Source organism: Lepus europaeus, chromosome 2, assembly GCF_033115175.1.
Source record: "Lepus europaeus isolate LE1 chromosome 2, mLepTim1.pri, whole genome shotgun sequence".
Taxonomy (NCBI): domain Eukaryota; kingdom Metazoa; phylum Chordata; class Mammalia; order Lagomorpha; family Leporidae; genus Lepus; species Lepus europaeus.
In genome coordinates, this window is record NC_084828.1 from 36,142,247 (window position 1) to 36,163,200 (window position 20,954).

Sequence of the window (20,954 nt, forward strand, 5' to 3'; positions counted from 1 at the left end):
GTATATGAAAACTCCCGGTGAGTGACTCATCATAGCAAATACAGGCTTTGGGTGTGTTGAGTTCACACACCAGGAGACAGATGTGGGCATGTCCTACAACTCCTTTTGCTTTCTCTGTGAATTCTGCAACGGAGTCCTTCTGGAAACATTGTTTATGCACCAGAAAAGACAAAACATGCAGCATAGCTGGCAAACTCACTCCTAAACCAGAAGAAAACTAGTTGAAGACTTTGTCAATTTGTGCATCACTTGTTTCTACCTTTATAATAATTTATATTTCCTTTGAGAATATTAATTCAAGTGAGAATGATGATTCCTCTACATGTTGAGAAAAGTAATTTTAAAGTTTCAGTCTCGGGCCGGCGCCACGCCTCAATAGGCTAATCCTCCGCCTTGTGGCGCCCGCACACCGGGTTCTAGTCCCGGTCGGGGCACCAGATTCTGTCCCGGTTGCCCCTCTTCCAGGCCAGCTCTCTGCTGTGGCCAGGGAATGCAGTGGAGGATGGCCCAAGTGTTTGGGCCCTGCACCCCATGGGAGACCAGGAGAAGCACCTGGCTCCTGCCATCGGATCAGCGTGGTGCGCCAGCCACAGCGCGCTGGCCGCGGCGGCCATTGGAGGGTGAACCAATGGCAAAGGAAGACCTTTCTCTCTGTCTTTCTCTCTCACTGTCTACTCTGCCTATCATAAATAAATAAATAAATAAATAAAATTTAAAAAAAATAAAGTTTCAGTCTCTACAATGTAGAATTAACTTGGCTTACTAATGTTAAGAACAAGCACATTTTAATTGCAATGATATGAAAATTAAATATATACTAAAGGTTCATGGAAAATTTGGATTGAAAGATAACTGTATTTTGATATAAGGTGAGTTTTTAAATCAATGAATAGCTTTTCTATAATATGTATTTTTCATGACTTTTGGAAAAACCCTCATATATATGAATTTCTAAATTTTGGTAATAAAATAACCTTATCTTTTATTCTATTTTACAAGAAGTTTTTGAAGTAGCCTCATATTTAAATTTTACTCAAATTAGAGCATTAAAATAATAGGATGAGTGAGTGACAGAGCATATAGGACATAATATTCTGCCTGTTAAAAGTGCAAAATGATTTCTAAAAAAGTATACACATAATGTGGTCCAAATGAACATTTCCAATTCCAAATATCTAAAAGTGGCTTTAAACCTATCTGCTTTTCCTTTCTTCTGTCACTTCAGCCTAGTTTTCAACAAAATATAGGTATTTTCCATTAAAAATTTTCATATCTCATATTCACATAATTCACAATGAAAGACAGGCCAACAAGCAGAGACTTGAAGTATCTTCTCCATGTTTTAGAGGAGGTTGACTGGACAGAGGGATTAAGACGGAGTTTCCAAATATCTCTTACATCTGTGGGATTTCAAGAGTATTACCTGATTTGAGTTATAATTCTGAAAATTCACCAAAAAGATTTTGAGTACTGAGGGCAAACATAAAGTTTACTCACTTTTTAATACAATTACAAGATGATTAATATTTCATATGCACATGCAATTACATTTAAAATCAATAAACTGATTACAATGCAAACTATTCACCGAATATTTATTTCAGTGGATTTTTGACTTTATGAGAAACATTTCTCTGTTATCATTATATGCTTAGTCTAGAAAATAGTGAAGTTTATAGACACTGTGTTGTGTGTTATAAAATAATTACACTAATTGACAACAGAATGTAAATACACAATCCTCTCATGCAGTAACCATGGTTTGTTTGCCTGTATAGTTATGACATCTAAAGATAAACAGGTGTTGCAAGGTTAAGGAAATCAATATTTACCTTGTGTTTTCACTGGATCAGATATTTGGCTTGGATCACTAATTCCATATGCGTTAGCTGCCCTCACAAGGAAAAGGTAAATGGCATTAGGTTTGAGTCCTTTAATGGCAAATGTTTCTGTTTTCACATTCTCTGCTACGGTCTGCCAGCTGCTACCAGACGCATGGCTAAGGACAGATACACAAGTTAGAACACGCCTATTTAATGGTTAAATCCCAAAAAGAACATCTAGGAAACATTTGCTTCATTCTACCTGAAGGCTTCTATAATATAAGATGTAGGGGTTGCTCCTGAATTCAAATTTGGTTGCCACAATAATGTTACTGTATTTCTGCTGACATCTGTAACTTCAGGTTTTGAGGGGGCACTGGGGATTAAATTGGGGTCAGTGGGTCTTGGAGGCTGAACTGGAACGCCAAATTCTAGCAAACAGGAAAAAAAAGAGAAAAGGAAAATGTTTATCCATATATAGATAAGCATATACATGTAGATAACATAACTAACTATACATCTACTAATGGATGAGGACACTCACTTCATCAATTTGCCAGTAAGTAAACAACTGCGTTTTAAGCTTTATGTTAAGGCAAAGATTCTAATTTACCTTGGACTTCAATGTAAGCACTCCATGTCGCTTCACCACTGGGGGTTGATGCGGTGCAGGTGTACCGACCAGTGTCACCCAGCTGAGAAGGCAGACGGGAAATAAATATTTGGGACAATCAAGAGCTCATTGGACTGGAAAAGCAATTACAGGTTTGTATATGCCACATGAATATGGATAACTGCATTAAAATTCGCTAAGCAGAAACTTCATCTTAATTGAATATAATGTTACTGAATGTGAAGGAAAATACCATATGATGACAGAAGACTAGAGATTTTAAATGATTATTCCAATTGCATAATAAAAATGTAATATTTAATTGCATTAACATTATTTACAGTATCAGGGACAAAAACAATAAAGTAACTCATCAGATTCAAAGAGTTTATCTTTATTGCTGAATTAGCTTTTTATATTTAGTAAGACACATAGCAAGGTTGATAGAGTTTAGGCAGTGACTTTTCTTGCTATGTAATATTTTATCAGAGTTAACACCAAACCAATAGGCGAAATAAGCAGATACTTAAAGAAAGAGGATGGGCAAAAAAGGAACATCTCCTTATGGTATTTATTCCTTCTCCCCTAATTTTGCTAGCCTACAACTTAAGGCAATTTAAGAAGTCTAAAGCCAAACCAAAGCTGGAATGAATCCTCTCTCTTTTTGCTCCCAGAAAACAGAGGCCAGAAGTTCAACTTGAAAATCAGCAGCATAGTAAACCCATCGACCTCTTCCTCAGCTAACAGCTCTGCCTTCAAGTGGATTTGATAAAGCAAGAATGTTGTCATCTCAATTGGAACATTACAAACAAAGTCACGATAATTGTCACAAAGAAGTAAAGCAAATTAACTTCTGTGGCACACAAAATAAACTGTGATGCTGATCCCAAACTCCAAAGAAGCCACCCACCAAGGGCAATGCAGCAATTGAAATTTATGTTTATTGCTGTCAAAATGATTCTTTCATATGCTTCAGGAGCTTGTCTGATCTTGACCCAAGAAAGAAAAAGAAAAATCAAAACAAAACACACAGTCCTGAAAGAACAGGTATAGGATGTGATGGCCTGAGTAAATCCTTAAATTGTTCCTACAAACCTGTGGGCTTTTCACCATTTAACACTCATTTGAAGGGTACACCCAGTGTGTACACTGCTTTATAGCTTTTGTTTGCAAGTATAGTATTCTGTAATTGCAAAATGCTGAACAAATACAATAGAATATTCCAGTACATTGCACATAAAAAAGTACTGGAATGTATCTTGAAATGCCTTTTACAGTGACTTCATCAACTACTTGGAAGGTATTTTTTTCTGAAACAAATTCCCATTTGCTTTCTTCAGTACATCTGAGAAATCTTTATTTCGCCTTCATATACCCTTTTACTGCTTAGTAGGGGCTAAATTATACTTCTCTCAAACATACACAGTAGAATGCTGGAAAAATAAATCAACAAATTAAACATACATTAACACTTTTATTTAGCATTTCATTAATCTTAAAAGTGAAGCGTTCAACAGCAGTTACTAGAGAACAAATGGAATAAAACAGGAAGCTGGAGGTGTCATTTCAAGTTACCTTAGTGTATCGGATCTGCAGCATTCCGGTCTCCAGCTGTTTGATTCGAGAATCTTGGGTGGAAACAAGGACTCCATCCTTTCTCCACAGAATGGTTGGGACTGGACTGCCTGTGGCCACACAGCTGAGGACTAAAGTACCATCCACGGCAACAGTCTGATTCACAGGACCTTGGCGAATGACTGGGGGAGGCCGGTCCGCAATCACTGCCAGAAGAAACAACAGGAAATAGATTTCTGCAACTGGAAGCAATTTTCTAATCATCCAAGCAACAGCAGTTGCTCTAGGCTTTAAAACAAACTAAAGATAATTAAACAAGTAATTAAAGCAGGAGACATGCATTATTCAGAATGCATTACGTGATGCACTGGTCCAGAATACTGAAATGAGATACAACGTATGCCTTTCAAATGGCCAATCCCTGAGCTTGCTGCATTGCCAAGGAACCCCTTTCAATGACGAGTTCAGGAACTAAGTAAGGATTGGATGGTAAAGTAGACGTACAGTAGTGAGAATTACGTGCTGTACACTGTAGACTTTAAAATACGAAAAACACCCATGGGGCCAGTGCTGTGGCGCAGTGGGTTAAAGCCCTGGCCTGAAGCGCTGGCATTCCATATGGGCTCTGGTTCTAGTCTCGGCTGCTCCACTTCCGATCCAGCTCTCTGCTGTAGCCCAGAATAGCAGTGGAAGATGGCCCAAGTCCTTGGGCCCCTGCACCCACATGGGAGACCGGGAGGAAGATCATGGCTCCTGGCTTCGGATCGGTGCAGTTCCGGCCATTGCGGCCATCTGGGGAGTGAACCAGTGGATGGAAGACCTTTCTCTCTGTCTCTCTCTCTGTAAATCTCATTCAAATAAATAAAATAAATCTTTTAAAAAAAAGAAAGATAAAGCACCCACAAGAACAAAAAAGTAGCATAATGAAACACATCAGACAGCATGTACTAGAAGAACCAAAATCAAACTGACATTGATAACTGTTTTGTGTCCAACAGAAAAAAAAAATGCTACCATACTAGCCTGTTTGACTATTTTAGATTCATAAAGCTGCCTTGGATTTTCATTTACAAATTAATATAATTATGTTCCCTGTGTCTTTGTAGCTCAACTTTTTTTTTTTTTTTTTTTTTTTTTTTTTTTTTTTTTTTTTACAGGCAGAGTGGACAGTGAGAGAGAGACAGAGAGAAAGGTCTTCCTTTGCCGTTGGTTCACCCTCCAATGGCCACTGTGGCCGGTGCGCTGCGGCTGGCGCACCGCACTGATCCAAAGCCAGGAGCTAGGTGCCTCTCCTGGTCTCCCATGCGGGTGCAGGGCCCAAGCACTTGGGCCATCCTCCACTGCACTCCCGGGCCACAGCAGAGAGCTGGACTGGAAGAGGGGCAACCGGGACAGAATCCGGTGCCCCGACCGGGACTAGAACCCAGTGTACCGGCGCCACAGGTGGAGGATTAGCCTATTGAGCCATGGTGCCAGCCCAAAAATTCTTTCTATTTAAATATACCTAGATGAAAATTATCAAACTATGATGAAGTCAATGAAACTGGAATAGGGCCAAAATACAATACTGGTAGATTGATTTACAATTATCTTTTTAACACGGTATTGAATTTAGCAACAACTGTATTTTCATATTAGAGTTTATAGGAATGGAAAAGCTCTTCTGTAAAATTTCACAGATGTTTAATGATTAAAAATAAATAAAATCTAACAGCCGGTGCCGTGGTTCAACAGGCTAATCCTCCACCTTGTGGCGCCGGCACACCGGGTTCTAGTCCCGGTCAGGGTGCCGGATTCTGTACTGGTTGCCCCTCTTCCAGGCCAGCTCTCTGCTGTGGCCCGGGAGTGCAGTGGAGGATGGCCCAAGCAGGAGAACCACCTGGCTCCTGCCATCAGATCAGCGTGGTGCGCCGGCCACAGCGCGCCGGCTGCAGCGGCCATTGGAGGGTGAACCAACAACAAAGGAAGACCTTTCTGTCTGTCTCTCTCTCTCTCTCACTGTCCACTCTGCCTGTCAAAAAGGAACAAAAAAAAAATCTAAAAAACTCTCTAATTATTAACTTTAAAATTATGACTGTTACCTAAGTTTTTAAAAATATAAACAAATGAATACAAGAAGAGTCCAAAAAGCTGCCTGATGAAAGAAATCTGGTTGCCAGAGTCACTGCATTTTGGATGCAATAATTTCCAAAGCCGAATGTATCATGTTCAAAGTTTTATTGCCTGAAGATTTTCACAAGCTGATGTCAATTTGTTTCTCATTTATCCTGCAACAATTATTAGTTTTGTGCATTGAAACTAAAAACACAAACAGAAAAGCAATGCAGTGAAATCAACAACTGAATTTTTGTTCTACTCTTCAAGTTATCTTCCTTGGTTACAACTATGAAATTTACTAATCCCCAGGGTCATGTTAAAAGGCTGGAGTCTGAAACATGGCAGTAGTGTTTTAGAAACTTCACAGTTGAAAATGTAAGCCAATGATTCCTCTGCTTGGAATTTTAAATTGTTTCTTATATTATCTGTTGAGACTGATTAAAAACAAATTAGATGTCCCTTTTCCAAAGTGTGATAAAAAGAATGATAGTATTTTATTGTATTGGGGTTTTTATAAGACCACCTGTGTTCCCTTGATTATAAAATAAAGAGATGTGTATTTTTAGACATTAATCAAATTAGTTAACAGTATGCTTTTCCATAACTGAATCAGAAAAGGTGTGGTTTATATTTGTTAGTCTTGTTATATTTGGAAATAATCCAATATCTAGGGATACATTCAGTGTTCTTTATTCCTACAATTCTTTAATATTTACATATTTAACATCACCCACACCATCCCAGCCTAGTATAATGATCTTATTTCTCTGTCATTTATTTCTCCACAATTTCCATTTGGTAGTTAACAAAAGTAAAGCAATAGAAAGTTCAGCTCCATCAACTGCCATATGTCTTTAGGTAAATTCCTTACATTCTCTAATGCTTATTTTTTATATGTAAAATGAGGATAATTATACTTACTTTAACTAGTAGAGGGGATTGCTACAAAGATGTAAATAGAATAATGGATAAGAAAGCAGTTGGGTGATTGCAAGATGTTAGACACATATATTAACCACTTGTACTTTTCTGCAAAAAACTAATGTTTAAACCAGAGCTGAACAATTTAAGAGTGCATTAAAGCAGTTTCACATTTTTAGGCACAGAAGAGCAATCTTCTGCTGTTGTAATGGATTAGAATAAAAAACAAATGAAATACTTAATTATAGATATCATAGAATATAATGCATTTATGAACCAGATCTAAACTTGTAATTTAAGAGACAAACCTTAAATTACAGTCTAATATCTTACACTGGAATTGTAGGAATGGATTATTGGGCAGTAAAATAAAAGATGAAAGAAAATGAAATGCTTAACAAAATAAGTGGACAGAGACAGAAAGATGCAGTGCGGACAAATGAGGCTGCTACATAACCACTTTACCCAATACAGCCACCAATAGCCATACATGGCTACTGAACACTTCAGTGCAGCTAGTGAGATTAGGGTATTGGACTGTCATTTTATTTAAGTAATTTAAATTCAAATTTTAATAGACAAATGTGTACATGACTACCATATTGGAAAATGCAGGGTTTTTTTTTTTAAGATTTATTATTATTTATTTGAAAGAGTTACAGAGAGAGGTAGAGACAGAGAAAGAGGTCTTCCATCCGCTGGTTCACTCCCCAGTTGGCCGCAATGGCCGGAGCTGCACCGATCCGAAGCCAGGAGCCAGGAGCTTCCTCCGGGTCCCCCTCTTGGGCGCAGGGGCCCAAGGACTTGGTCCATCTTCTACCGCTTTCCCAGGCCATAGCAGAGAGCTGGATCGGAAGAGGAGCAGCCGGGACTCAAACTGGCACCCATATGGGATGCTGGCGCTTCAGAACAGGGTTTTAACCCACTGCGCCACAGCGGCAGCCTTGGACAATGCAGTTTTATAACTTGGTTCTGCTACTTATTACTGGTAATGACTTGGGAATTCCCTGCTTCAGCTTCACAATTCTCTAAGTTTCTTCATTGGTAAAATAAAAGTTTCAAATTTTAAATCATTCCAGAAAGTTCTAATCATAGTTCCTGGAACTAAGAAAAGTTGATTAAGTTGCCTATTATGAATAAATGTAGGGCCGGCGCCACGGCTCAACAGGCTAATCCTCTGCTTGCGGCACCGGCACACTGGGTTCTAGTCCCGGTCGGGGCGCCGGATTCTGTCCTGGTCTCTCCTCTTCCAGGCCAGCTCTCTGCTGTGGCCAGCGAGTGCAGTGGAGGATGGCCCAAGTGCTTGGGCCCTGCACCCGCATGGGAGACCAGGATAAGCACCTGGCTCCTGCCATTGGATCAGCACGGTGTGCCGGCCATAGCATGCTGGCCAGAGAGCATTGTGGTGCAGGTGGTCAAACCATCTCCTGCAATGCCGGCATCCCGCATGGGCTCTGGTTCCTATCCAGCTCCCCACTAATATGCATGGAAAAGCAGCAGAAGATGACCCAAGTCTAGGGCCCCTGCACTCATATGGGAGATCTGGATGAATCTCCTAGCTCCTGGCTTCAGCCTGGCCCATCCTGGCCATTTGGGTGTGAACTAGTGGGTGGAAGATCTCTCTTTCTCCCTGTCTCTCTCTCTCTGTAACTCTGACTTTCAAACAAACAAAATAAATCTTTTTTTAAAGAAAAGTATAACAGGAGTAGTGGAGATGGTATACACAGTATGCCAAGTGGTGTAATCACGCTACAGCAGACTGTGCACAAGTTCACCTATCTTTTCGCTACATTCAGTAAAAGAATTATCCTTTTCCCAAATGATGGTACATTACCAGAATATATTTTGTCACCCACAAAATAATGATCATGAAGTCTATGTAATATTTAAGAAATAGTTTTAAGCTAAAAAGAGAACACAAACTTGTTCACGAATAAACATTTTACATTTATATACTAGTGTCAGAGTTAGACTTCATGAGTGTTATCCATTTACAAAATGCCTTCAAACATGATATCTTGAAAATCTCTAAGAGTTAGGCTGTAAAACTTTATTATCCCACTTCAGGAACCAGGGATCTGAAATTTGACAAGTTCAAGTGACTTGTCCAAATTAAATAGTAACTGACAAATCTCTTTTTCCTAAGTAGAAGATAACACTCTTTGCATTCTGTAGCTATTGCTTTTGAGAGATAAATACAAGTGATTTTAAATTTTCTATCTCATTTAATAATCATTAACTTTATTCGTATATTCTAGAAAAAAAGAAAAACACATTTTAAATTAAATGCCTAACATGCATTTGTAGGTTCCCAAGTGCAGTGCTGTTAGGGACAAGCCACAGTTACAGAGAAGCAACATTTGAAAGACAGCTTCTACTCTCTGCCTCATATCTGATTCTGCCTCGGCCTTTGTTCTGTTTGCAAACAATAAAGAAGGTCAAGGAGCTAAAGTCAAATAGTATCCAGAATTATGCACTTTGCTTACCAATCATCCTCTTGACATTGTCAGCACTCACAGTAATTACAAGGTTGGGTCCGTAGTTGGTAGTTATTTGTATACTATCAATGCATTCCAAAGAAAGAAAATTTTTTAAAAAATGGTGCCACCACAGCAAAATAAAAATCATCTTAAATCCTCCCAGAGATTGTAAGGTGAAACATGTACTGTTGAGGGTGAATTGGCTATTGGGGATGAATCTCAAACTCATTTAGTTTTATTTTTGTTTTTTAGTTTAGTAAAAGTCATATTAATGATTTAGCCTCAGATATACGCATAAAAGGAATTCATAATAATATCATGCCACTTGGCATACAGAAAGAATAAAGTGACATATGTGTGCATACTTCAGCAAAAGAGAAAACAAAAAACACCTGTATTTAACAAAGTGGCAATTATAAATGTAAGTGCAACTCTATATTCCACTTTTTCTATATATTAGTTGTATGAATCATTATTGAGTTCATTACATGTTCTTCACAGCCATGATTTAATAGCTGTAATGTATATAAGATGCTGTAAGAACATTTTAGGTCACTCTAAATTATTGGACCAAGTGTTCTTATAGTATGTGTCATAGACAGTATTAAGAGCTTTCATTTTTAAAAATTTTTTTACTAATATAGAAAGAACAGATTTAGAGCTTTATTCATTAAATTGGAGGTAATAATGTAGGGTAAGTAAAACAAATGAAAAGTATACTTATTAAGAGAAAAAAAACAGAACTTCCTTGTTGGCAGTTGACAGTTTGTACATAAAATTTTAAAATGATCAATCAACTGTTAAAAAATAACAAATAGATTTATTAAGCTGCTATATAAAATTCAGTTTTATAATTAGGCACTTGATCTACACAATTAAATAATAATAGTGTTTTTTTTAATTTTTTATTTTTATTTTTGACAGGCAGAGTGGACAGAGAGAGAGAGAGACAGAGAGAAAGGTCTTCCTTTGCTGTTGGTTCACCCTCCAATGGCCACCGCGGCCGGCGCACCGCGCCGATCCGAAGGCAGGAGCCAGGTGCCTCTCCTGGTCTCCCATGGGGTGCAGGGCCCAAGCACTTAGGCCATCCTCCACTGCACTCCCTGGCCACAGCAGAGAGCTGGCCTGGAAGAGGGGCAACCAGGACAGAATCCGGTGCCCCGACTGGGACTAGAACCCGGTGTGCCAGCGCCACTAGGTGGAGGATTAGCCTGTTGAGCCACGGCGCCAGCCTAAATAATAATAGTTTAAAAGTACATATGCTGGGGTTGGTGCTGTGGCATGGCAGATAAAGCCGCAGCCTGCAGTACAGGCATCCCTGGAAAAGCTGCAGAGGATGGCCTAAGTGCTTGGGCACCTGCACCCATGTGGGAGACCTGGAAGAAGCTCCTAGCTCCTGGCTTCAGATAAGCCCAGCTCCAGTCATTGCAACCATTTAGGGAGTGAACCAGCAGATGGAAAACTTTCTTTCTGTCGTTCCCTCTCTCTGTCTGTAACTCTGCCCCTCACATAAATAAATAAATAAATCTTATAAGGTAAGTGACAGCTAGCAGTTGCCCACAAACCCAGTGAATGTAGAGGGGGCACACTTATCTTGCCCCAACTTACCCAAACAGTGCCTGCTGCCTGGCTGAGGAGGGGCAAACACCATTTTGGGTTTGGGCAGGAGCTGCAGAAGACTGTGAGTGCACGCAGCAACTGGCTGAGACAGGACGCCAGCTTCTCAGCAGTACTGGTGGCAGTGGTGGGGAGAGAGCAACATTCAGCCAGTGGCTCTTGTGTATGCGTGTGATCCAGAGATTCTAGTGGAGGGACAATCCACAGTCCCCACTGACTTCAAGCCTGGCTGGGAAGTGGTGGTACAGAACATACTGGGAACTACTACCTGGGCTTTGAGATCTACCATACTCAACATGGGTGTTACCTTGGATATCTGTCCCATCCTGGAGCACTGACCAGAGTTCTCATTCCAAACCCACTATACATCTCTGTATTCATGGAAAGTGAAGACATTCTACTAAGCCACAGAGGCATAGGAGACCTGGGAGAAGCTCCTGACCCCTGGCTTCAGATTGGTACAGCTCCAGCAGTTGTGGCCATCTGAGGAGTGAACCAGTGGGTGCAATAACTCTCTCTTGCTCTCTCTAGCTCTACCTCTCTCTGTAACTCTTTCAAATAAATTAAAAAAAAAAACCTTTTTTTAAAAGAAAACCATACATAACATAACTGAAAATTCTTCCCATGAAATTGAGATTTTAAGGAGAAATTAAAATGCCTCAGTGAGGCAGAAGAAAAAATATTTGAATTAGAAGACAAATCTTTGGAAAAAAAGAACAGGAAAAAGAAGAAGAAGAAATTAGAAAACTTAAAAACAGTGCTAGAGATTTATGGGATACTATCAAATAATGCAACATATATATCCTAGGAGTTTCTGAAGGTGTGGTAAGAAAGAATGGACTAGAGGACCTATTTAGTAAAATAATTACAGAAAGTGTCCCCAATTTGGAGAAAGAAAGGGACATCCAAATAGAAGAAGCACATAGAACTCCTAATAGACATGACCAGAAAAGATCTTCACTATGATGCATTGTAGTCATGTTTTTCACAGTAAAACATAACAAAAGATTCTAAAATGTGCATGAGAGAAATGCCATATTATTTCAGAGGATTTCCAATTAGTCTCACAGCTGACTTCTCATCAGAAACCATTCAGGCTAGGAAAAAATGGCGAGATATAGCCCAAATCTAAAAGGAAAAAAAAAACCTCCCAATCCAGAATACTATACCTGCAAAGATCTCATTTATGAATGAAGGTAAAATAAAAACCTTTCATAGCAAACAGAAATTGAAATAATTTGTTGCCACTTGTCCATCCTTAAAAAATATGCTTAAGGACATGCTACACACAGAAACAAAGAAAGACAGCCACAAGTATGTAAGAATGTGAAGGCAGAAAATCCCCCAGTAAAAGTACAAAATAAATCCAAAGTAAGCAATAGGGATATTTATGGCAAAATGGCAGGGCCAAGTCATTATGTATCAATAGTGATTTTTTTTTCATTTTCAATTCTCTTTATATACAGAAGATCAATTTAGTATAAAGATTTCAACAGTTTGCACCCACATAGAAACACAAAATGAAACATACTGTTTGAGTACTAGTTATAACATTAAATCAAAATGTACAGCACATTAAGGACAGAGATCCCACATGAGGAGCAAGTGCACAGTGGCTCCTGTTGTTGACCCAACAAATTGACACTCTAGTTGATGGCGCCAGTAACCACCCTAGGCTGTCGTCATGAGTTGCCAAGGCTATGGAAGCCTTCCAAGTTTGCTGACTCTGATCATATTTAGACAAGGTCATAAAAGACAGGGTGAGGATAGTAACCAATGATCTTAAGAGTGGCCTTTACCAGGTTTGAACAATTATACAGCATGAAGTGGGGAAGAGGACCATCAGTACACACAGGTTGGGAGTAGAGCCATTGGTGGTAGAGTAGAGGTTATGATTACAAAGGAATGAGGCCCAAATGCGTTAGACAGGGTCTAGAACAAAGGACAGAGTCATTATTAGAGGAGCTAAGAAAGGTGCTGTCTAAGCTACAATTAAGTTTTCTGATTGAGAGGCAAATAGAACCTGATAGAAGGGGCTTGATAATAATCTGGTGGGCTTTAGGCCTTGTCAGGTAAGAGGCCCAGACCTATCTATCTCTTCACATGGGGTATATCCTAAGGGAGGTGTGAACCTCCTGGGGGAAGGCACTCTGTTGACTTTCATTACTTGGCTGGCCTGGGAGGAGAGCTGGCCAGGTAAAGGCAGGGGGCATCTCTAACAAAAAATTTACAGTTCTGCCTGCAATGTTGCTGACCCTACTTGACCTCACCCTCAGCTGCAGTGGTCACTTTGGAAGTTGGGCTGAGTGAAGGGCTTTTCAGCTTAGAGCCAATAAGATCTGTGGCTCTGACCTGGGCATCCTTTGACTCCAGGGCAGGTCCATTTCCAGTGATCCAACTCTTGGCAGAGCTGCCAGGGCTCTTCACAAGCTGATTTCTGCTGAAGCCCAGGCTTACCACATTGAAAGCCACTGCAGTGGACTGGCCTGTTGGGTCTCCTTGAGGGCAGATCACTGTACAGATCAGCTATTAATAGGCCTGCCACCCATTGCTTCTGATGCCTAGCTTTCTTTTCCTCCTGGTTTGTGTTAAAGCAGACCAGAGGATGCAAGTCAAGGGAGTGCCCATGTCCCATCTCTAATCTTCGGTGGCCTGAACTACAAGTCTATAGTCACAGGCATGTTCTGTAGTAGTTTTTCTAAGGTAGACAATGCCCATGAGGAAAATTATATTCTCACTTCAAAACTTTCTTTCCCTTTGGTCTGAAAGGGAGGTTTTTTTCTACTTACTGTATACTTCGCTGATGACGAAGTGAATCTAGCTATGAGATTATTATTTAAGTTCTTAATAGTGATTTTGAAGGTAAATGGCCTCAACTCTTTCCTCTTAAAAGATACAGATTGGCCAAAGGAACTAAAAACAAAACCCATCTATTTGCTGCCTACAAGAATCATATCTCACCACAAAGACTTGCAGACTGCAACTGAAAGGACAGAAAAAGAAATTCCATGCTAACAGAAAGCAAAAAGAAGTGCAGGTATTGCCATCCTAATATCAGACAAAATAGACTTTAGCACAAAAACTGTTAAAGGAGACAAAGAAGGGTACTATGTAATGATTAAGGAATCAATTCAACAGGAAGATGTAACTATACATAATGTACACCAAATTACAGGGCACTGACTATTGAAAAGAAATGATAATAAATCTAAAGGGAGACATAGCTCCAGTACACAGTATCAGGGGACTTAAACACCCCCACTTTCATCAATGTACAGATCAACTAGAGAGAAAATAAACAAAGAAACAACAGAGCTAATAGGCACTATGGACCAAATGGACATAACTGGCATCTACAGAACTTTTCACCCCATAGTTGCAGAATATACATTCTTCTTATCAGTGCATGGAACATTTTCTTGGATAGGTCATATGCTAGGCCATAAAGTCAGTCTCAGTAAATTCAAAAAAATCAAAATCATACCATGCATGTTCTCTGACCACAATGCAATGAAGCTGGAAATCAAAAACTCAAGAATCTCTAGATCATATGGAAATGCATGAAGACTGAACAACATGTATTTCTGAATGAGCTAACTTATGGCATATAGCAAAATCAGTGTTAAGAGGGAAGGTTATAATAATCATTGCCTACATGAAGAAATTGGAAAGGCACCAAATAAATGAGCTATCAATATATCTCAAGGACCTAGAATAACAACAAAAAAATACAAAAATTTAGGAGAAAGAAATCATTAAAATTAGAAAAGTAATAAACAAAACTGAGACAAAAACAACACAAAAAAATCAGTGAAATGAAGAGCTGGATATTTGAAAAATGAACACAGTTGATTCACCATTGGCCCAACTAACCAAAAAAAAAAAAAAAGAATCAATAGAATCAGAGATGAAAAAGCAAATGTAATGATACCACAGAAATAAAAATAATCATCAGAAATTACTAGAAAGAGCTGTATGCCAACAAATTGGGAAATCTAGAAGAAATAGATAGATTCTAGACATAATTTTCCAAAACTGAGTCATGAAGGCACAGAAAACCTAAACAGACCATTAACCAAGATGGAAATTAAACCAGTAATAAAGACCTTTCCTGTAAAGAAAAACATAAGACCAGATGGCTTCACTGATGAACTCTACCAGACATTTAAAGAAGTAATTCTAACTCTTCTCAAGCTATTCAAAACACTTAAAATGTAGGAAAACCTCCCAAACTTCAATGAATCCTGCATCACCTTAATTCCTAAGCCAGAAAAAGATACAGCACAGAAAGATAACTATAGACCAATTTCCATGATGAACATAGATGCAAAAATTATCAACAAAATACTACCTAATCAAATACAACATTCACAAATCAATAAATGTGATACATCACATTAACAAATTGAAGAACAAAAACCATATGGTCATCTCAATAGATAAAGAGAAAACCTTTGACAAAAGAGAACATCCTTTCATGATGAAAAGGCTTAAGCAAACTTGGTATAGAAGTAACATTCCTCAGAACAATCAAGGCAATTTATGACAAACCATTGTGAGCATTTATTTTATTGAATTGGGAAAAGCTGGAAGCATTCCCCCTAAGATCCAGAACCAGATAAGGATGCCCACTCTCACCATTGCTATTTAATATAGTCCTGAAATTTTAGCCAGAGCCATTAAGCAAGAAAAAGAAATCAAAGGGATACAAATTGGAAAGGAGGAAATCAAACTATCAGTATTTGCATGATTACATGATTTCATAATCCTATATATAAGGGATTGAAAAGACTACTGAGAGAGTATTGGAACTCATAAAAGAGTTTGGCAAAGTGGCAGGATATGAAATCAGCAGAGAAAATCAATATCCTTTGTATGCACAGACAATGCCAAGGTTGAGAATCAATATTTAAGATCAATCTCATTCACAATAATTTCAATAATAATTGAATATCTTGGAATAAATTTAACCAAGGAGGTCAAAGATCTTTATGATGAAAATTACAAAACACTAAAGAAAGAAATAGAAGACATTAAAAATTGAAAAAATCTTTTGTTTATAGATTGGAAGAATAAACTGTCTATAGTATCAAAAGCAGGTATCTCTTCAATAAATGGTACTGGCAAAACTGGATGTATGTCTGCAGAAGAATAAAATTAGACCTATATCTCTCACCATATACAAAAATCAACTCAAGAGGTATCAATGATATAAATTAAAACCTGAGACTATGAAGTTACTGGAGGAAAATACAGAGGAAACATTTCAAGACATTTGTCTAGGTTATGACTTCTTGAATAAAACCCTCAAAGCACAGGCAACAGAAACAAAACTAGACAAACGGGATTATATCAAACTTAGAAGCTTCTGTAGAGCAAAGGGAAAAGACAACAGAGTGAAGAGACATCCAATAAATGGGAAAAATGTTTGCAAGCTACCTAATCTGATAAGAGATCAATATCCAGAATATATCAGACAACTAAAACAATTGAACAAAAAAACTAACCAATCCAGTTAAGATATGGGCAAAGGACCTCATTAGACAGTGAAATAGCAGCCGAAAATTTCTCCAATTTGAAGGAAGATGTGGACATCCAAATAGAGGAAGTACATAGAACCCCAAATAGGCATGATCAGAAAATATTTTCATTATACCACATTATAGTCAATCTTTCAAAAGTAAAAGATAAAGAAATACCATAAAATGTATAAGAGATGAACTCCAATGGGATTGATGGAGGATTTCTCAACAGAAACCCTACAGACTTGGAGAGATTAAATGGATCTTAGTGGGGAATGGGAGTGGGAATGGGAGAGGGAGGAGGAGGCGGGTTGGGAGTGTGGGTACGATGGGAAGAATCACTATATTCCTAAGATTATACTTATGAAATGCATGAAGTTGGTATTCCTTAAATAAAAGTTTCTTTGAGGAAAAAAAAATCAACTCAGAACACTTTACCCAGTGAAGTTCTCCTTTACAAATGAAGGTGAAACAAGGATCTTCCAAGACAAGCAAAAATTTATATTATGTCACCACCCAGCCAGCCTTATAAATGATACTTAAGGATGTACTACGCACAGAAACAGAGAAAGATGTGTGAAGGCAGAAAACTCCTAGTAAGAAAAGAAAGGAGATTCAAAACAAACAACAGGAATATATGTGGGAAAACAGGAAGACCTAGTCATTGTTTATCAATAAAAACCTGGAAAGTAAATGACACTGTCACAATTCCTATTCAACATAGTTCTGGAAGTATTAGGACTCCACTAAGAGACTATTGGAACTCATAAGAGAGTTGGACAAAGTTGCAGGCTATGAAATCAACATACCAAAAGCAATAGCATTTGTATAGTGAGAAGACACTATGGCTGAGAAAGAACTGGTATCAGTCTCATTCACAGTAGCTTTAAAATATTTTAAATAACTTGCAATCAATTTAACTAAGGATGTGAAAGGTCTCTAAAATGAAAATTAGAATACATTAGAGAAAGACATCAAAGACAAAACAAAATGGAAGAATTAATATAATCAGAATGCCCATACTACACAAAGGGATTAACAGATTCAGTGTGATCCCAATCAAAATACCAAGGACGTTTTTCACAGATCTAGAAAACAGCAATCCTAAAATTCATTTGGAAACACAAGAGATCCTGAATAGCCAAAGCAGTCTTAAACATTAAAAACAAAGCCGGAGACATCAAAAATTAGCAATCTGACATAGAATGCTCACATTGCAAGCAGTGGGTTAATTCCTTGTGCCAAAATATTGGTCTCTATAATAATTTCTTAATTATATACACACACATAATATATGTGAAAGTACTTCAAAAAGCTTGTGAAAAAATAGAAATAAAATGTAAGTTTATTTTTGTGCAAAAAGGTTTTGAAATTGTATATACAAGTAGGCATCAGAACGCTCAGAGAAAATTATGAAAAACTCTGAGTTAAGAAAAGTTATGTATGGATTTTAGTTTTTTGCATCAGAGTAAGTAAATTTGTTTTTACTCCCATTTTCCATAAACTTTTTGAAGTCCTCTTGTGTGTGTGTGTGTGTGTATATATATATATATATACACATACATATATACATACATACATATATGTATGTATATATATTAAAATACATAAAATTATGAAATAAATACATAGACTTGCATACAAATGGATATATATCTAATAAATGTCTATATATTTATTTACTAACATTTTTTCCTTCTTCTCCTCCTCCATATTCTTCTTCTCAATTTATCACTGCTCTCTAGCTTATGCTTTGGAGATTTTCTGCAGCATCATTTTTTTTTTTGACAGGCAGAGTGGACAGTGAGACAGAGAGTAAGGTCTTCCTTTTGCCGTTGGTTCACCCTCCAATGGCCGCCATAGCCAGCACGCTATGGCCGGCGCACCACACTGATGCGAAGCCAGGAGCCAGGTGCTTCTCCTGGTCTCCCATGCAGGTGCACAGCCCAAGCACTTGGGCCATCCTCCACTGCACTCCCGGGCCATAGCAGAGAGCTGGACTGGAAGAGGGGCAACCGGGACAGAATCCGGCACCCCGACCAGGACTAGAACCCGGTGTGCCAGCGCCACAGGCGGAGGATTAGCCTATTAAGCCGCGGCACCGGCCTAGCATCATGTTTTTATAACATGTCTGGCATTAACTGATCATATTTAGGGAAGTGATAAATGGAATAACATCACATTACAAAAGCAAGCTTGCTAATTATCAAGAATTATCATGAGTTAGAGGTTTCTAGATTCTGGATTTGTGAGCACTGTGTCTTACGTCCTTAATTGGCAGGACAGAGAGAGACGGTAATTACACAAGAGACAGACTGTAAAATTGCTTTCTGTTTCCTAAGATGGGAACCTGGCCACGCACAGGCATTCAATAGTAACTTACGTGACTTGACGTCAGAGATTTAGATAGTACATTTGAGCTAAACTATGAATAATTTTAAACCTACTCCATCAATACCCTCTTTGGTTTTACAACAAAATGGCCATAAGAAGGAATGCAAAGTTGAAAGTAAACATCTACAGGCACTCTCTTTAGATGCTAAAACAAATTTGGGCATTTTGAAATAAAATGCTTTACTTTACCATCAGTAACTTCCAAATATGCTTTTGTGATGATACTTCCGGCAACATTTAGAGTCTGGCAGATATAATAACCAACATCAGATCGCTGGACATTAGTAATAGTGAGGTCACCAGTCTGGGAGACTGAAAACCGGCTGGATGACTGTGGTGGCTGATATGAGAAGAGCAGATTCTAGAATCCAGAATTTGGGGAGGAAAGAATAAAAACAGGTTAATTACCAAATTCATTCTACTATTTTGGCATTGGTAATATACACATTTATAAATACAAATATAAATGTATACACACATACACACACACACACACACACATATATATATATGGACATATATATGTGTAAGAATGAGCTAAATATTCTTCCAACCCATATCCACATACATAGATGTGCATACTTACAAGTACAATCAAGTACTCAGTGAAGGAAGTACACTCTGAGAAGCATGCCATTAGGTGATTTCATCATTCTGTGAATCTCACAGTGCACTTAACACAAACAGTGATGTATATGACATCCCTAGGAAATATAATCCAATGGGACTACCACCATATATGATATCATGATTGACTCAAACATTACACAACACATGACTGAAAATATTATTAAACAGAGGTAGGATTTAATATCATCACCTTAAATTAGGTCATGGAAAATTTAAATAAACTCCCAATATTTATATGTGTTTTTATCAGCTTTCAAACAATATTAGACTTATAAGGATATTAGGTATTATTAGAGGAGGTATTTTCATATTTAAACCTAAGACAAAAGCCTTGCCTCACACATTGAGACCTTTAATATGTAAACAAAATTACAATTTAAATAAATGCTGACAAATTAAAATCAATGCTACTGTTGTGGCCCCACTAGAAGCATTTCTGTTAGGTACCTATTACTAATGTTCAATAACGTATATAAACTGCTGACAGCAACATATCTTTTTTTTCTGTTAAATGGTGAGAATATCAGTTAGGAATTTTTTTTTTGAAATTCACACATTAAGTTACATCAAAAGATTATGCATATTAGAATGTATAGCTCAAGCAAAATAATACATTACACCATTGTTTTTCATGACATAAAGAACATTGATTTTTTTTCCTAGCCAAATAAGTTGATTCTTTAAGAAACTCTTTTGCACTTTTTATTTACACATAAATCATTTTTTAAAGGCTTAGCATACTATGGATATATGTCTAGTAACAAACTAAACCAAAATATTTCTAAAATTTTATCTATAGTATAAATATTTATTTATATTTATAGTATAAATATATACTTATAAACAGATTTAAGTGAGGCATTTAAATAAAGTCTAGTAAGAAAGTCTAGTGGGTTTACTATTACAACACAGATGTTTTTCTATAATGCACTTCCAATTCCTCCTATCCTATTAAAATATTTTGCTCTTCCGGTCCTTAATTTGCTGTCATCAAATTTAGTCCTTTGGGTCCAAATGGAATATGTTAGAATTCATCAAGATATCAGTACTGAAATGATTGTTTATATACAATAACCAAGTAATATTTGCCAACAAAATGAACTTAATGGCACTGCCTAGAAAAAAACTGCTGAGTCTAGTAATTGAACTTCCTGTTGGCTATTTATAAGAGCACGCTAGGAGCAAGAGTATGAAACACAGCCCCCAGGAATGATATGAGCAAATATAAAAGAGATCAGGAATAAGTACATTAAAAATAAAGGAGGGGGGCTGGCATTGTGGA

At 37.8% G+C, this 20,954-nt stretch overlaps 1 protein-coding gene across 1 annotated transcript in view; it reads right to left on the reverse strand.

The window, feature by feature from the left end:
- Window positions 1-20,954, reverse strand: part of ROBO1 (roundabout guidance receptor 1) — a 453,969-nt gene that overhangs the window by 81,565 nt on the left and 351,450 nt on the right. The window contains exons 8-12 of the mRNA XM_062206682.1: window positions 19,232-19,403; window positions 4,012-4,217; window positions 2,437-2,518; window positions 2,086-2,254; window positions 1,833-1,999 (exon numbers count right to left, since the gene is read on the reverse strand). Of these exons, the coding sequence (XP_062062666.1) occupies window positions 1,833-1,999; window positions 2,086-2,254; window positions 2,437-2,518; window positions 4,012-4,217; window positions 19,232-19,403 (796 nt within the window). The remainder of the gene's footprint in view (window positions 1-1,832; window positions 2,000-2,085; window positions 2,255-2,436; window positions 2,519-4,011; window positions 4,218-19,231; window positions 19,404-20,954) is intronic.